General features: G+C 40.9%; 1 protein-coding gene across 7 annotated transcripts in view; it reads left to right on the top strand.

Annotated features, from left to right (window-relative positions):
* Positions 1 to 17,654, top strand: part of LOC106607635 (serine/threonine-protein phosphatase 4 regulatory subunit 3) — a 34,785-nt gene that overhangs the window by 2,286 nt on the left and 14,845 nt on the right. For 6 of the 7 annotated variants that reach the window (XR_001329239.3, XR_001329238.3, XM_014204773.3 and 3 more), the window contains exons 4-7: positions 209 to 829; positions 3,663 to 3,740; positions 7,066 to 7,182; positions 7,476 to 7,592. Coding sequence is in view for 5 of the 7 variants with exons in the window: in XM_014204773.3 (XP_014060248.2) it covers positions 209 to 829; positions 3,663 to 3,740; positions 7,066 to 7,182; positions 7,476 to 7,592 (933 nt within the window). In the remaining 2 variants the exon portion in view is untranslated. The remainder of the gene's footprint in view (positions 1 to 208; positions 830 to 3,662; positions 3,741 to 7,065; positions 7,183 to 7,475; positions 7,593 to 17,654) is intronic. The other variant, XM_014204774.3, reaches the window with a different exon arrangement.

The raw sequence follows: 17,654 nt of genomic DNA, 5'->3' as shown, positions 1-17,654 counted from the left end.
TGACAAAGTGACAGCAGATACTTTGATTTCAAAAATCAAAGTATGGTTTAAAAGTAGGATCATTCTTGTTTAACTAATTTCTTCATGCATTGTGTTTTGACTCGTATCTCTCTGTTCTGTCCCTCATGTTGTGTTATAACTCATTGGTTTGTGCATGTGATTTTTGACTTCTGTGTCTATCTCCCTGTCACCATCCCATCTCCAACAGGTCCAGGGCAAGGACCCGTCTGTGGACATCACACAAGAGCTGGTGGACGAGTCGGAGGAGGAGCGCTTTGACGACATGTCCTCCCCAGGCCTCGAACTCCCTCCCTGCGAGCTGGGCCACCTTGAGGAGCTCGCCGAGCTCGTGGCCTCCTCCCTCCCCTCCCCCTTACGCCGTGAGAAACTAGCCCTGGCCGTGGAGAACGAGGGCTACATCCGCAAGCTCCTGGAGCTCTTCCGCCAGTGCGAGGACTTGGAAAACGCAGACGGCCTCCACCACCTATACGAGATCGTAAAGGGCATCTTCCTGCTAAACCGCACGGCCCTCTTCGAGGTCATGTTCTCTGAGGAGTGCATCATGGATGTGATTGGCTGCCTGGAGCATGACCCTGCGCTGGGCGGGTTGCCGCGGCGCCACCGCGACTTCCTCACCAAGACGGCACGCTTCAAGGAGGTCATCCCTATTGGTGACCCTGAGCTGCGGGCCAAGATCCACCAGACGTACCGCGTGCAGTACATCCAGGACATGGTGCTACCCACTCCGTCGGTGTTCGAGGAGAACATGCTCTCCACATTGCACTCGTTCATCTTCTTCAACAAGGTGGAGATTGTGGGTATGCTGCAGGTGAGGTCGGGGGCATAGGGAGCATAGTAGAATACACATGCAAGTAAGGTTGGGAGGAATCCAAATTTTCATACTGTTCCGTTACCATACTGGGGTATATGGGATTACCATCAGTGTACTCAAGGGGCGCTGTTTCTTTCCCAAAGTGTTTGTGCACAGCCATCTCTATGGAAACGCAAGAGTGTTTGGTAAATGAGTTAACCCACAGATGGCACAATGAGCCAGATGTTTCACCGGCTGTATAAATCTGAAGCATCGGGTTGGCATTTCCACTCACCACCAAATATGGTGATGAGAGGAAGCCAAGTGGCCAGAAGTGGGAGAAGATTTATTTTGTCCGACATTCTGCTAATTTTCTCAATACAGTTTTGTATTCCTAAAACCAGAATTTGTTATGAACAGAGTGGACTACATTTTTTAGACTTTTAAAGTAAAAAAAAAAAAAGTGTATTGTTTAGGAGTGCAAGGGCCAATTGAGTTATTGCACTTGCACACTTCAGAGTAGGCGTTCCTTAACGGAAATATACAAATACATCCAAGAATGCACAAATAGGATCTTGGCTCTGCCCACCACCTTGCTTGTTCATCCCACTGATTAATTTGCTCCCATTGGAAACAACAGACGTGGTTTATCTTGGGTTACTTATAAAAAATCTTTGGTTACGTTGCGTGATGGATACCTAGATAGGTTGGTTGTTTCGCAACAAAACTGATGTGTGCGCAACAATGGGGTAAAACAGACTGGGTTGGTTTAGAGTGGTTTACATGTTGTCAACAGTGATCCCAGAAATGTTCCATATGCACAAATTGCTTTTGTTTACATCCCTGTTAGTGAGCATTTCTCCTTTACACTTGACAGGTGTGGCATATCAACAAGCTGATTAAACAGCATGATCATTACACAGGTGCACCATGTGCTGGGGACAATAAGGCCATTTTAATGTGTAGATTTGTCACACAATGCAACAGATGTCTCTAGTTTTGAGGGAGTGCGCAATTGGCATGCTGACTGCAGGAATATCAGCCAGAGCTGCTGCAAGAGAATTTAATGTTAATTTCTCTACGTTTCAGAGAATTTGGCAGTATGTCAAACCGGCCTCACAGCCGCAGACCATGTGTATGGCGTTGTGTGAGTGAGCGGTTTGCTGATGTCAACGTTGTGAACAGAGTGCCCCATGGTGGCGGTGGGGTTATGGTATGGGCAGGCATAAGTTACGGACAATGAACACAATTACATTTTATCAATGGCAATTTGAATGCACAGAGATACCGTGACGAGATCCTGAGGCCCATTGTCGTGCCATTCATCCGCCTCCATCACCTTATGTTTCAGCATGAAAATGCATGGATCGCAAGGATCTGTACACAATTCCTGGAAGCTGAAAATGTTCCAGTTCTTCCATGGCATGCATAGTCAGACAGGTCACCTATTGAGCATGTTTGGGATGCTCTGGATCGACATGTATTCCAGTTCCTGCCAATATCAGCAACTTTGCACAGCCATTGAAAAGGAGTGGGACAACATTTCACAGGCCACAGTCAACAGCGTGATCAACTCTGTGTGAAGGAGATCGTGCTGCATGAGGCAAATGGTGGTCACACCAGATACTGACTGTTTTTGTGATCCACGACCCTATTTTGTTATTTTTCTAAAAGGTATCTGCAGTGGTGTAAAGCACTTAAGTAAAAATACTGAAATATGTCAAGTGGGTACTTTATCTACCACTGGGTATCTGTGACCAAAGATCCGTATCTGTATTCCCAGTCATGTGAAATCCATAGATTAGAGCCTAATGAATTCATCTAAATTGACAGATTTTCCATATGAACTGTAACTCAGTAAAAATATTGAAATTGTTGCATAATGTTTATATTTTTGTTCAGTATACATTTCCACAATGTGTACTTGTCTCAGTTGTTGGTTAGCAAGGTAGTATTTTTTTGTTGTTGCCATATTAATGTTGACAGAAAATCAGTCAACACCTCAAAGCAAGAACAAGATAAAACTAGCTGAAACGAGCCACCTACGATTCCCCACATGGCAGCTTCTTGTCATTTTGGCTAGCCATCTGACAATTCAGAATCCATAACAAAGCACGACTTCCGACCCCATGGATGTGCTCACATAATTTTCGTGACGTTGTCAGCCAATCCGTCTATAGCTCGTGCTCATCAGGCACCAAATGGACGGAAGCAGGAAGGCCGCAGCTGGGCATGTCCAATTAAAAAAAGCACATTTTCATTTTCTGTCACAAAACATAAAATTTAAAAAAAAATCAGCTAAACAACAAGACTGGTTAACACGATAGAGTGTGTAGCTGTATGTGAAGGTCTGACTGAAACGAAACATGGTAAAACTGTCATAAGGACTTCTCAAAGGTCCTTTATCTAGAGGCTTCTGTTTTGAATGTCCTCTCATGGCTCTAACCTGGCCAGTCTGTCACCTGCAAGTCAGGGTTGTGTTCAGAAGGCACAAAAAACAAATGTTTTCAACTAAAAAATCATGAGTGTTCCTATTGGACAAGGACAGATAGTACCTCCTGTTTTTCAAAATGTTTTCTCCTGTTTTGTGCCTACTGAAACAACCCCAGGGAGTCGGGCATGGTGGGACAGCTAAACATCAGTAGACCAACTGCCAAAATGTCTGAAATTGAACACTATAGTGCAGTGATGGAAGCAAAAGCTAGAAGTTGCCTTCATAGGCACAGCTCTAGGATCAGCTTACCCCTTTCCAACCATAGACATTTGGGAGTCAAAACAAAAAATTGGCAGTATATCAGTGTCCATCTTTCATCTTCTCTTCTTTTTTTCTCTCCCCTCCTCCCTCGCTCAGGACGACGAGAAGTTCCTGACAGACCTCTTTGCACAGCTCACAGATGAGGCTACCGATGATGACAAGAGACACGAACTGGTACGCCAACTGACAGCAGCGCAGGCACAACTGTTGTTTTTTTTTATACCTGACAAATATCACCACCTTCCTTACACACTGTAGTTTTTCTTCCCGGCTGTATGTAATAACACTTCAGATTTTCTGGGCTAACAATGGTAAGAAATAATACAAAATACTGCAAAGTTTCCATAGGCCTAGAAGTGTTTATTAGACCTATGTTTCTAGGGATGTAACGATTCACTCGGTCCGCATTGGTCCTCATCGGTCCTCAGTTCCAATGTTTAAGATACAAGTGCATCGGTCTGCGGGATCCCAATCCCATCCAAATGTGAAGCATGCATCGGTCAGATAACCCATTCAAACATTAAGAGTGAGCACGCCGCACGGTGCGCGAGACAGCTGCTCACCCCAACGAGAGGTAGGCCTATCCCTGTTCTAGGCTATTTGTACATCTGCGGGGCACCTTCAGAATTGATGCTTGTAAAATGGCTTTTGCATTGTCAAATCATGGGTTTTATTATTTGAGTGACAACCAACGTAATTTGCTGAGTCATTGTTACCTTTACCAATTGCACTGTAGAAAACGTTTTTTACCAGTGTTGTGTAGCCTACCGGAGTGGACACAACTCACATCCAACTGCTGATTGGAGTTTTCAATCATTAAGATTGTATTTAGATTGTTCAGGTTCGCCATAAGATGTAGTTTTGGTTGTTTTGCTTTAAACAGTGCATTTGGTCCTTTTTACCCGAACAGGGTAATTTTATAAAGGTCATCAATCATTTTTGTGAGCTGTGCATGGTCACATTCATTGGTCAGATTGGGATAAAAGACAGGGTAAGATCCAAAGTTGCCTTTTATTAATTGGTTACATTTGTGAAGATAGTACTAGCTCTCAAAATGTTTAATCTGTAGAAATGTCAAGTTAATCAGTGGGTGATGGTGATTTCAGGAAAAAAAAGTGGGGGACAAAAGCCTATATTGCCCCCACCCCATATCTGATAGTGGGGTGGTAGATGCTCAGCCTGCCCTATGGCTCAGCTCAGGTGCCTACACACACACACACACACTGAGGGCCACGCAGCTTAAGCCAAAAGTACACTACACACTTTAGTCCCCTACAAAAGCTGTCCCAGACAAGTTTTTGAGATCGGAGACAAATTCCCTATGTTGTTGCCAACTTGAGACGCGCGGCCGTCACTGACACGCGATCTGAGGGCTACCACTCCTGTCTTTGAGAAGTCCGAGACGTCCCGATATTTTCTAACCTGTTTGATTTCAAACCGTGCTTCTACTCCTGCATTGCTTGCTGTTTGGGGTTTTAGGCTGGGTTTCTGTACAGCACTTTGAGATATCAGCTGATGTAAGAAGGGCTTTATAAATAAATTTGATTTTATTGGCATTGGTTTCGCTTCACCCAGAATGTGTAGAATCAAGGACACCAAGTATGCCTTTGTCAGTAATGTAAAGTACTTAAGTAAAAAATATTTGAAAGTACTAAAGTAGAATTTTGGGGTATCTGTACTTTACTATTTATATTTTGAACTACTTTTACTTCACTACATTCTTTAAGAAAATATTGTACTTTTACTACATACATTTTCCTTGACACCTAAAAGTACTTGTTACATTTTGAATGCTTAGCAGGACAGGAAAATTGTAAAATGCACACTTATCAACAGAACATCCCTACTGCCTCTGATCTGGCGGACTCACTAAACACACATGCTTTGTTTGTAAATTATGTCTGAATACTGGAGTGTGCCCCTGGCTATTCGTAAATTTAAAAAAACAAGACAATTGTGTCTTCTAGTTTTCTTAATATAAGGACTTTTTTATTATTTCTACTTTTAGTACTTAAGTATATTTTAGCAATTACATTTACTTTTGATACTTAAGTATATTTTAAACCAAATACTTTTACTCAAGTAGAATTTTACTATGTGACTTTTATTTGAGTCATTTTCTATTAAGGTATCTTTACTTTTACCCAAGTATGACAATTGGGTACTTTTTCTTTCCACCACTGGTGTTTGTACTTGCCTTTAACCAAAGGCAAAGTGTCAAATTTTCAGTGTTATTCAAAATGTTGGCTACAAATTTCAACTCTGTGTCAACCATGAATCTCTGACTGAAAACTTTTATGAGGCTGCTTTGAGCCACCACTCGTTGTTAACGTAGCTAATATGTAATCACAAGTCATTGTGTTCGTGAGACAGAATGGTGGTATGGAGAATCCTCACGACTAATTGAAGAATCTTGTCGTGTGTGTGTGACACCCCGTCTGTCCCAGAGGGGATAGTGTGTGCACCACTACGTTGACAAGACAAAAAAGTACATGAATGACTGTCATTTAAGGTGAGAGACTCAGTGATGTTAGGATTTTGAAAGTCGGGTAGTGCATTAGAGAAGTCATCTCAGACAGATCCAGCTGCTAAGCTCCCATCAGCAGCAGATATTAATTTGAAATGGAAAAATAATGGGTTCATGCAGAATCTCATCAGTTAGTTCCCCTAATCAAACCGAATCGTTTCAAAGTAAAATGTATCGTTCCTGCATCGGAGCCCATGTATCTAGATGCGTATCGAATCGTTCATGAAAGGAGAGTTGCACATCCTTATGCTTCCCAATCCTGGTCCTGGGAATCCAAAGGGGGTGCAGCACATGTTTTGTTTTTTTCCCTTGCACACACACACTTCATTCAAATGATCAACTCATCATTAAGCCTTTAGTTAAGGGGTGTCAAACACATTCCATGGAGTGTTTGCAGGTTTTCCCTTGTACTTGATCAATCATTTAAGGTGATTGATTAGTTAGGAACTCCCGTCACCTGGCTGTCTAGGTCTTAATTGGACAAGAATTGAAAGGAAATAACAAAAACCAGCAGACACTCGGACGTCCATGGAATGAGTTTGACACCCCTGCCTGCTTAAGTTGAATCAGCTGTGTTAGTGCTAGGGTGAAAACAAAACTGCGCTTGGAGACACTGCATTAGACAATAAAAAAGAAGCACATAGCAAATGAGATGCAAGTGAAATAATTGAGGATGATGCCAAAAAGTCTTACTTAGGATGGTCCTATTTTAATTTTATTTAACCTGTATTTAACTAGGCAAGTCAGTTAAGAAATTCTTATTTGCAATGGCCAAACCCGGACGACGCTGGGCCAATTGTGCACCGCCCTGTGGGACTCCCAATCACGGCTGGTTGTGATACAGCCTGGATTGGAACCAGGGTGTCTGTAGTGACGTCTCTAGCACTGAGATGCAGTGCTGTAGACCGCTGTGCCACTCGGGAGCCAAGTTAGTTAGCCAATGACTAACACAAAGCATTGTTTTCCCCGCAGGTAAACTTCCTAAAGGAGTTCTGCGCCTTCTCACAAACATTACAACCTCAAAACAGAGACACCTTCTTCAAGACTCTGTCAAACATGGGAATTCTCCCTGCACTAGAGGTTATACTGGTGAGTGCCCACACACACAAGCCCTAGCCCCTACCTCATAACCCCTCGGCACGTGTGTAAATTCCACCTAGCCTATTTCAGGGCAAGGTGGACCTTATTGCTTATACCAATTACCTACACAGTTATTTTAGATCTACATGGATGGAATATTGTACTCAAACTCACTGCTTTGTATTTGTTAGCTATCTTTTACGATGTTATTCTACTCTGTTCTGTTTCTTCATATTCGATTCCATTGTCTTCTGTGATTTATGTTGTGAATATTGTGTGTGTGTGTGTGTGCATGCCATCAGGGTATGGATGATGTGCAGGTGCGTGGCGCAGCCACCGATATCTTCTCCTATCTGGTGGAGTACAACCCCTCTATGGTACGAGAGTTTATCATGCAGGAGTCCCAACAGAATGACGACGTGAGTACAGCTCTTTTACCTATACCTGCATCCCCCCATATGCAATAGGACAACAGAGATAGGAATCTGAGTTTTAGACTATGGACATGGGACATATATTAAATGCAACAAAAAAAACGGACTTCTGTAGGCTACAGACAGACATATTTTGGCAATGGCAGGTAAATGTATTTTTCACCAGGCACGTTGGCTGGTGATCAGGGCCCCACAGTGTGAGCATTTCACAGTCAAGTATGATCACATTTATAGTAAAATAAATGCTACAGGAGCTGTTTTCAAAGTATTTTGATGATGAGTGCAGTTTTTTGTTTCATAGCTGGTAAATTAATCTCCGTCAAAGAACTACGAATCCTATATAGCCTATCCCATTTCACAGGAACAAATGAGTCTTTTACCATGGTAAAAGGGAAGGTGAACATTTTTGTCTCGTCTTTGATATTTCAAAGAAAAAATAAAATAAATGTAATAATATACCACGTTTACTTATTACTAGAAATACATGTAATTGTTTTAGATACATTACAGAGCATGCTCATCAGTTTTGTTGGTTTAATTATAGTGAGATATTGTAACATTTTAGCTGGTAAAAAAATGTTGAGTGTCTGGTAGATTTTATATCTACCTGCCACAGTGGCTAGTGAAACAAAAAGTACATTTTAGGCCCTGAATGTAAATGCTGCTTGTGTGTGCTGAAGCACATCAGACATTTACAGTATTGATCTAGGCCTAAATTAAAATGTATAATAAATATTGATTGCATGTTTACATAAAGGTAAGTGAATTTTTAAGTTAAATATTTCAGTGTTCTGATCAGCGATCTTCCTCCATTCTTGAAGTGTTCATATCTCTGAGGTCCTACCGTATGGTAATTTAAGCAGTTTCTAAAGAACATCTTGCTTCTGCCCTTTGAGGCATTGCAGTCTGACTGTATGTCACCAAGTCTGTGTAATGAGAAGCGGAGAGTGACAGGGCTTAATGTATCTGCCACAATTCTGGATTTTTCCATAGGAAAACACAAAGCAGACTAAACGCTTTGGTCCTTTAAAAAAAATAACTGCTTGATGTCAAATGTAATGTACCTATAGCTTAGAAAATAAATACATGTGATTCTGGGTGACAACCTAAGGCTTCTTATTTCCAACATTAGGATTGTTTTCCTCTGAAATGTTGTCCGCTTCATGTTTTGTTTCCTTGCCAAGAAACCTTTTTGAGTATCGCAATACTGGTATCTGACAACCCTACCGGGTCCTAGAACAGTGGGACTCTGAGTGATTGACAGAACAATCACATGAGCATCTGAGAAAAGAGAACTTCTTGCACTGCTTTTTTTTATTTTATAAACACGAAAGGACCTGGGCTCAGTACTTAACTTAACTCCAACCTTGGAAAGTTAGTGGTCTTATTTTGTGGCTTCATTGTATTCTTTACTCAATGTTTCATTCAGATCTTAGTGCACAATTGTCGCAAAGGTGTCAGGAATATTTCTGCCATTGAAATCTTTGGGAGGGCCATCTTAGCATTTCAGTTAACAAGTGTGCCTTGTCAAAAGTACATTTGTGGAATTTATTTCCTTAATCGTTTGAGCCAATCGGTTGTGTTGTGACATGGTATACAGAAGCCCTATTTGGTAAAAGTCCAAGTCCTTATTATGGCAAGAACAGCTCAAATAAGCAAAGCAAAACTTTGCTTTAAGACATGAAGGACAGTCCATCCTGAAAATGTCAAGCGCAGTCGCAAAAACCATCAAGCGCTATGATGAAGCTGGCTCGCATGAGGACCACCACAGGAAAGGAATACCTGGAGTTACCTCTGTTGCAGAGGACAAGTTCATTAGAGTTAACTGCACATCAGATTGCTGATTGCTTATTAAATTTTTTTATCTAGTCAAGTCAGTTAAGAACACATTCTTATTTACAATGACAGCCTACCGGGGAACAGTGGGTTAACTGCCTTGTTCAGGGGCAGAACAACAGATTTTTACCTTGTCAGGTCGGGGATTCGATCCATAACTTTTCGGTTACTGGCACAACGCTCTAACCACTTGGCTACCTGCCGCCCACATATCTCAATATCAACTATTTGGAGGAGACTGCGTGAATCAGGCCTTCATGGTGGAATTGCTACAAAGAAACCACTACTAAAGGACACCAATAAGAAGAAGAGACTTGTTTGGGCCATGAAACACGAGCAATGGACATTAGACAGGTGGAAATCTGTCCTTTTGGTCTGATGAGTCTAAATTTGAGATTTTTGGTTCCAACCACCGTGTCTTTGTGAGACGCAGAGTAGGTGAACGGATGATCTCTGCATGTGTAGTTCCCACAGTGAAGCATGGAGGAGGTGGTGTAGGGGTGCTTTGCTGGTGACACTGTCAGTGATTTATTTAGAATTCAAGGCATGCTTAACCTGCATGGATACCACAACATTCTGCAATGATACGCCATCCCATCTGGTTTGCGCTTAGTGAACTATCATTTGTTTTTCATCAGGACAATGACCCAAAGCACACCTCCAGACTGTGTAAGGGTTATTTGACCAAGGAGAGTGATGGAGTGATGCATCAGATGACTTGGCCTCCACTATCACCTGACCTCAACCTAATTGAGATGGTTTGGGATGAGTTGGACCGCAGAGTGAAGGAAAATCAAATCAAATCAAATCAAATTTATTTATATAGCCCTTCGTACATCAGCTGATATCTCAAAGTGCTGTACAGAAACCCAGCCTATAACCCCAAACAGCAAGCAATGCATGTGAAAGAAGCACGGTGACTAGGAAAAACTCCCTAGAAAGGACAAAACCTAGGAAGAAACCTAGAGAGGAACCAGGCTATGAGGGGTGGCCAGTCCTCTTCTGGCTGTGCCGGGTGGATATTATAACAGAACATGGTTAAGTTTCACCCATCAATTAATCTCCAAAATCCATTAACTATGTAGCAAGCAAAGCCTACCTAGCAACACAAAACAAGCTGACAAGAATTCGTTGAAAGTAAATATTCAGCTAATTTAGTGTGCTAACCATTGTTAAATCCAAATGACATTCCAGTCTGGCGGGACATCTTCCAGAAAGGCGCGCTGTGATGCATTATTTCCGTTTAGCCATGTGACTGCCAATCATTCATAGCTGGCTAACTCAGTGTTAGCCAACAACAAAACCCAGACAAAAACGTAAAAACTATATACATAACCGATATATATATATTAATTGCAGATGTTTGTGACAAAACTTTTCAAGTGAAGTATTCTTAACGTCATCCTAGTTAGCTACTGAGGCTAAAGAGAAAAGGTTCAAAAAGCATGCTATTAATAATCAATTCGTCGGGCAACTAACTAAGTAAACTACACATCAAAACATGTTACTTGATTATCCAAAATAACAATTAAAAGGCCATCATATTACAGCCAACAAGTGCTCAGAATATGTGGGAACTCCTTCAAGACTGTTGGAAATCATTCCTCATGAAGATGGTTGAGAGAATGCCAAAAGCTGTCATCAAGGCAAAGGGAGGCTACTTTGAAGAATCTATAATATGTTTTGATTTGTTTTACACTTCTTTGGTTACGACATAATTCCATATCTTATTTCATAGTTTTGACGTCTTCAATATTAGTCTACGATATAAAAATAAAGAAAAACCTTTTGAATTAGTAGGTGTGTCCAAACTTTTGACTGGTACTGTATATATAAATCATATAATCTTTTATGAGAACTAACCATTGTTCTAGACAAACTTTTTGAACTGATGGCACCATCACATGATTTGGTCGCACCAGTGGATAATGACCTGGCCTGTGTCACATAATGTACCTGGGTGATTCTCACGAGATTTTGGTTTCGAAGATTTCATACAGGAAATCGTTAAAAAGACTTGCATCAACAAATTCCTTTTTTAAGCACTAATAACCAGGTCTGAAGTGTTTGAGCGTTAAATTGTCAGTAAATGTTTTTAAATTAAAACTTTTTTTTTTTTTGTACATATTTTCCAAAACAAGTCCTTAAAAATGTCATTACCGCAACGGTCTGAAAACGTCAAGACCATTAGGAAAGCTAATACATTTTCACATTAAAAAAAAAATGGTTTAACATTTACTTGTATTTTTAAATTAACATTTTGATTTTGACTGATTTCTCTCATTACCGCAACACCTTCCGCAATCTACAACCTAATATTTTTGATATTTAATTGAAACCGGACATTTTCAAAATGATGTGGCAAACCTGAAAGAACATAACGTTGTAAAAAGCAATTTACAATTTTTCCATTCATTAAAATAACATTAAATGAACACCTGTTGCGGTAATGATACCTAGGTTTCGGAAATGAGGTTGACAATTTCTGTAATGATAATAAGTATACTAAGACTGGGGTATGGTTAAAAGAATGACATTTAATGTAGAAAATAAATGAGATAATATTGGCGCAATCGTGGATTCAAGGTAAATCAATTTCATTTTGCAGTGCTTCAAAAGTACATAACTAACATGTGCTTAAAACAGAGAACAAACAGAAACAACACATACAAAAACATTAGAACAGTGCTGAACAGGGCAACATTAGAACATATACTAAAACACCTAAACCATTTTACCACGGCACTGAAATTACTGACCACCAAGGGCAAATACCACATTCTGATTTTGTCAATACTTGTCACGTGGGGGTACATTAATTCTGAACAACCATGCTAACAAGAAATGGATGTGTAGAATATGCACACAGCTAAAATATCAAACAAATGTAAATGCACATACCATAGTGTGCACACCATACACTTCTAATTCATGGAAGTAGTCTAGTTCATTTGGGAGCAGGTACTATTTCCCCCCCAATGTTGATTGGTTGTGTCTCATATACATTTGTTTCTACATTTCAAAATGATTGTGAATTCATTACTTTGGCAAGGTAGCTGTGGTATAAGCAGGATAATGCACTAGTAGAAAATCAGTTAACCTCACTCCAGGGGATTAAATGGCCCTCCGTATCATGGTAATGAGATCAACTTGAAGGGAGGGTGGCCGTTGTATGGCGGTAACCATCACAGTCTAGTCCTATCACCACCCCAACACCTCCTGCTACCCTCTTTATCCCCCTTCCAATTCCAGTGTTTTACACACATTTGTTTGCTTACTTTGCCCACATCTGAGGCAACACACAGAAGGGTCGAAAGCCAAATACTGAAAGCCACATTCCTCAAGATCAACATGTCTCAAAACATGGGAAAAATCTTACTGTTATGGACACGTCATCCTATAGTAGGGACTGAATGGCATACAGACTGTGTGTGGACATCCTATAGTACAAACTAAATGGCTAACTGATTGTGTGTGCACATGTGTAGACTTCCTAACACTAGGATATTGACTTCCTATAGACCCTGTATGAGGGCATAGGCTTCCTATAGACTATATAAACTCAGCAAAAAAGAACCGTCCTCTCACTGTCAACTGCGTTTATTTTCATCAAACTTAGCATGTGTAAATATTTGTATGAACATAAGATTCAACAACTGAGCCATAAACTGAACAAGTTCCATAGACGTGACTAACAGAAATGGAATAATGTGTCCCTGAACAAAGAGGGGGTCAAAAACAAAAGTAACAGTCAATATCTGGTGTGGACACCAGCTGCATTAAGTACTGCAGTGCATCTCCTCCTCATGAACTGCACCAGATTTTCCAGTTCTTGCTGTGAGATGTTACCCCACTCTTCCACCAAGGCACCTGCAAGTTCCCGGACATTTCTGGGGGGAATGGCCCTAGCCCTCACCCTCCGATCCAACAGGTCCCAGACGTGCTCAATGGAATTGAGATCCGGGCTCTTCGCTGGCCATGGCAGAACACTGACATTCCTCTCTTACAGGAAATCACGTACAGAACGAGCAGTATGGCTGGTGGCATTGTCATGCTGGAGGGTCATGTCAGTATGAACCTGCAGGAAGAGTACCACATGAGGGAGGAGGATGTCTTCCCAGTGACGCACAGCGTTGAGATTGCCTGCAATGACAACAAGCTCAGTCCGATGATGCTTTGACACAGCGCCCCAGACCTTGACGGATCCTCCACCTCCAAATCGATCCTGCTCCAGAGTACAGGCCTCGGTGTAACGTTCATTCCTTCGACAATAAACGAGAATCCGACCATCACCCCTGGTGAGACAAATCCGTGACTCGTCAGTGAAGGCCACTTTTTGCCAGTCCTGTCTGGTCCAGCGACACTGGGTTTGTGCCCATAGGCGCCGTTGTTGCCTGTGATGTCTGGTGAGGACCTGCCTTACAACAGGCCTATAAACCCTCAGTCCAGCCTCTCTCAGCCTATTGCGGACAGTCTGAGCACTGATGGAGGGATTGTGCGTTCCTGGTGTAACTCGGGCAGTTGTTGTTGCCATCCTGTGCCTGGCCCGCAGGTGTGATGTTCAGATGTACCGATCCTGTGCATGTGTTGTTACACGTGGTCTGCCACTGCGAGGACGGTCAACCGTCCTGTCTCCCTGTAGCGCTGTCTTAGGCATCTCACAGTACGGACATTGCAATTTATTGCCCTGGCCACATCTGCAGTCCTCATGCCTCCTTGCAGCATGCCCAAGGCACGTTCACGCAGATGAGCAGGGGACCTGGGCATCCTTCTTTTAGTGTGTTTCAGATTCAGTAGAAAGGCCTCTTTAGTGTCCTAAGTTTTCATAACTGTGACCTTAATTGCCGACTGTCTGTAAGCTGTTAGTGTCTTAACGACCGTTCCACAGGTACATGTTCATTAATTGTTTATGGTTCATTGAACAAGCACGGGAAACAGTGTTTTAAACCCTTTACAATGAAGACCTGTGAAGTTGTTTGGAATATAGTCTGTATGATTAAATTCTCATTACCGAAACACAAGTTCTCTACCGCAACTGGCCTTAAATTGCAGTGGTAAATGAGAATGGTGTTGCGAAGGATGAGGAACCTTAGCATGTTTTGTTAACAATAGGGAAGCCATGATGACTAAGCAAACTTTTACTCAATGTACATAATTAGACATTAATGAAGTATATTTTCATAGAAAATGTTAAATCTAACATTTTTCAAATTGGATAACTACCTGTATCTAATGATAATCAATACTGCTGTGTACGCAGTCTGACAAGAGAATGTTCAACTTTTAACTGGAGAAATATAAGGAGCTCTGCTTATCTGGTAGCCATCTTGAAGGTACTGGCAGATGTTGCTTCATTCAAAATCAAACTTTATTTAAAATCCTGTGTGTGTGTGTTAACAATCCTTCCAAAATGTTGCGGTGGATGAGAACGTCAGTCATGGACTTATTCAGTTTTTTTTAAAGAATTGTCAATTGAAAACATCTAGTAGAACATCCATTTATTTTTTACAGAATTTTTTTCATTTTACTCTGTTTAAATTACAACATAACATATATTCAGACAGAGCTGGACACGTTGCGGTAATGACAATTTCAGCAGAAAATGTAATAAAATACAAAAATGATTAATTCCTATGTTGAAATTACTCTTTGCGCAAGGTAGAGGACACATCTTAATTATATTTTGTTATTACTAAATTAAATGTTTTATATTTGAAATCAATACTGCCATGGTATTGTAATGGTTTCATGAGAATGACCCACCTGCATTCCAAACAGAACCAGGCTAACAATGACCAGCAATCTTTTAAATTAGTATGCCCTTGCTGGACTTGACATCCAGGTAAATTTGCAAGTGACACACCGGGTGTCACTGGCAACTGAAAGCTACTGTCCCGAATGGGGAAAATAATACTGGCCTGGGTTAGTGGATGATGCACGCATAACATTTAAATTATCTTTAATTTACTGGCTGCACAAGTAGCCAATAGTCTATAATGACCTACCCTCCATACCCAAATAATTACATTTTCACTTGACTATCATGTTCACTTGACTATCAACAAAAATATAAACACAACATGCAAAAATGTCAACGATTTTACTAAGTTACAGTTCATATAAGGAAATCAGTCAATTGAAATAAATTCAATGGATTTCACATGACTGGGAATACAGATATGCATCTGTTGGTCACAGATACCTTAAAAGGTAGGGGCGTGGATCAGAAAACCAGTCAGTATCTGCTGTGACCACGATTTGCCTCATAGCGCTACACCTCTCCTTCGCATATAGATGATCAGGCTGTTGATTGTGACTGTGGAATGGTGTCCCACTCCTCTTCAGTGGCTGGGCAAAGTTATGGATCTTGGCGGCAACTGGAACACGCTGTCGTACACGTCGATCCAGAGCATCCCAAACGTGCTCAATGGGTGACATGTCGTGTTAGTATGCAGGCCATGGAAATACTGGGACATTTTTGTTGTCTGCAGCTTATGCCTGCCCATACCATAACCCCACTGCCACTATTGGGCACTCTGTTCACAACATTGATTTAAGCAAACCGCTCGCCCACACAACGCCATACAGATGGTCTGCGGTTGTGAGACCGGTTGGATGTACTGCCAAATTCTATAAAACGACATTGGAGACTGCTTATGGTAGAGAAAATAAACATTCAATTATCTGGCAACAGCTCTGGGGGACATTCCTGCAGTCAGCATGCCAATTGCACATTCTTTCAAAACATCTGTGGCATTGTGTTGTCTGACAACTGCACATTTTAGAGTGGCCTTTTATTGTTCCCAGCACAAGGTGCACATGAGTAATGATCATGCAGTTTGTTTGAAGGGGAAAAATAAAACCTTTGCGCACTCAGAAAGGGGTGTTATTGTTAGCAATTTTATAGTCTACAGTTGTAGGGCCCTATAAAATCAGTTTTATCTTTTGGTAAATTCAGTTTTCCCGGTTTCTAAGTTTACTTATTTGTTTTCAGGTTTTAACTTACAATCACATTTCTTTATATGTAAACCACATGAGGAGAATACTTTTAAGGTCTGGGAACAATAAAAAAAATATATATATATATATGTTTTTGGAGGAGGGTGTCGATGCCCTTTTTATTAAATTGTTCACTTAGCAAGATACCATTGTTTGGCTAGCAGGGGTTTTCCATTGTACAGTGTAGGCTTCATGTGATTGCAGAGTTTGCAAAACATGTGCCCCGCAATTGACACATCATCATGATAACATTCCGCCATTTAGGCCTACTGTGCAGTCATTTACTTGGGAAGGTTTTTGTTTTGTTCAATCAGATCATGAATACTGCATAGCGTAGATTCCCGCAAGACTATATACAAACCTTTCTGAGTACATGGTTTGCATACCCATTGTTGTTTTAGATAATGATAATTAAATGTGAACCAAAAATTTGTGACAGCAAAAAAAAATTGCCACCTTAGCGACCAATAAAATCTGGTGTCGCACTGCTTTGTCAAAGGGTCGTAAATGTGAGCGTTTTGGACGCAGTCTGAAACCCTGCTAACAATCACCAAAATAAAAGCTAGACAGAGAATTGAAAATTCCAAAAACAATGAATTTAGCAGCATTTGTTTTTATCAAAAGATCGAATTAGCTATGGCAAAATGCTTACACTTGCTGTAAAAAATGCAAACATTTCTCTACACCGGCAAGATGAGGGGGCTCTAACATTCAGCTAGGCCTTCCCAGGCCCCCTACCACGCACATTAATCTAATTGTGTTATGTTTCTCTAGACAGATTTTTTTTTAAACAAAATATTTAAATGATAAAACATTTGATTCTTTCATTCTCTTAACGTTGGATCAATTGACTTCCAGTATTTATGTAATGGCTTCTTCAATATAAGTGATGAAAAGAATATTGTCCAACCCATTGGGTATCTCACCACACCCCCATATACCATGCCTTGGAAGTATGCAGTCAGATGGATTAAAAGTACACTTGCATTGTAAAATTTCTGACAGCCAGCTTTCTAACTCTGCCCTTAACTTTTGGACTGACTCAAATAGGATTCCCCCAACATTGCTCTGATGTCCCAAAGCTTTCAGGTTGAAATTTTGTGAAGCAGTATAAAACTTAAGTTGCATATATTTGAAAAAGTCTACATTGGTCAGTCCAAAATTTGCATTTTAATTCTGTCATGGAAATAATTGTATTGCCTATTACCGGTT

Source organism: Salmo salar, chromosome 06 (assembly GCF_965601325.2).
Source record: "Salmo salar chromosome 06, fSalSal1, whole genome shotgun sequence".
In the NCBI taxonomy this organism is placed as follows: Eukaryota; Metazoa; Chordata; class Actinopteri; order Salmoniformes; family Salmonidae; genus Salmo; species Salmo salar.
This window is presented reverse-complemented; position numbering and strand designations above follow the sequence as displayed.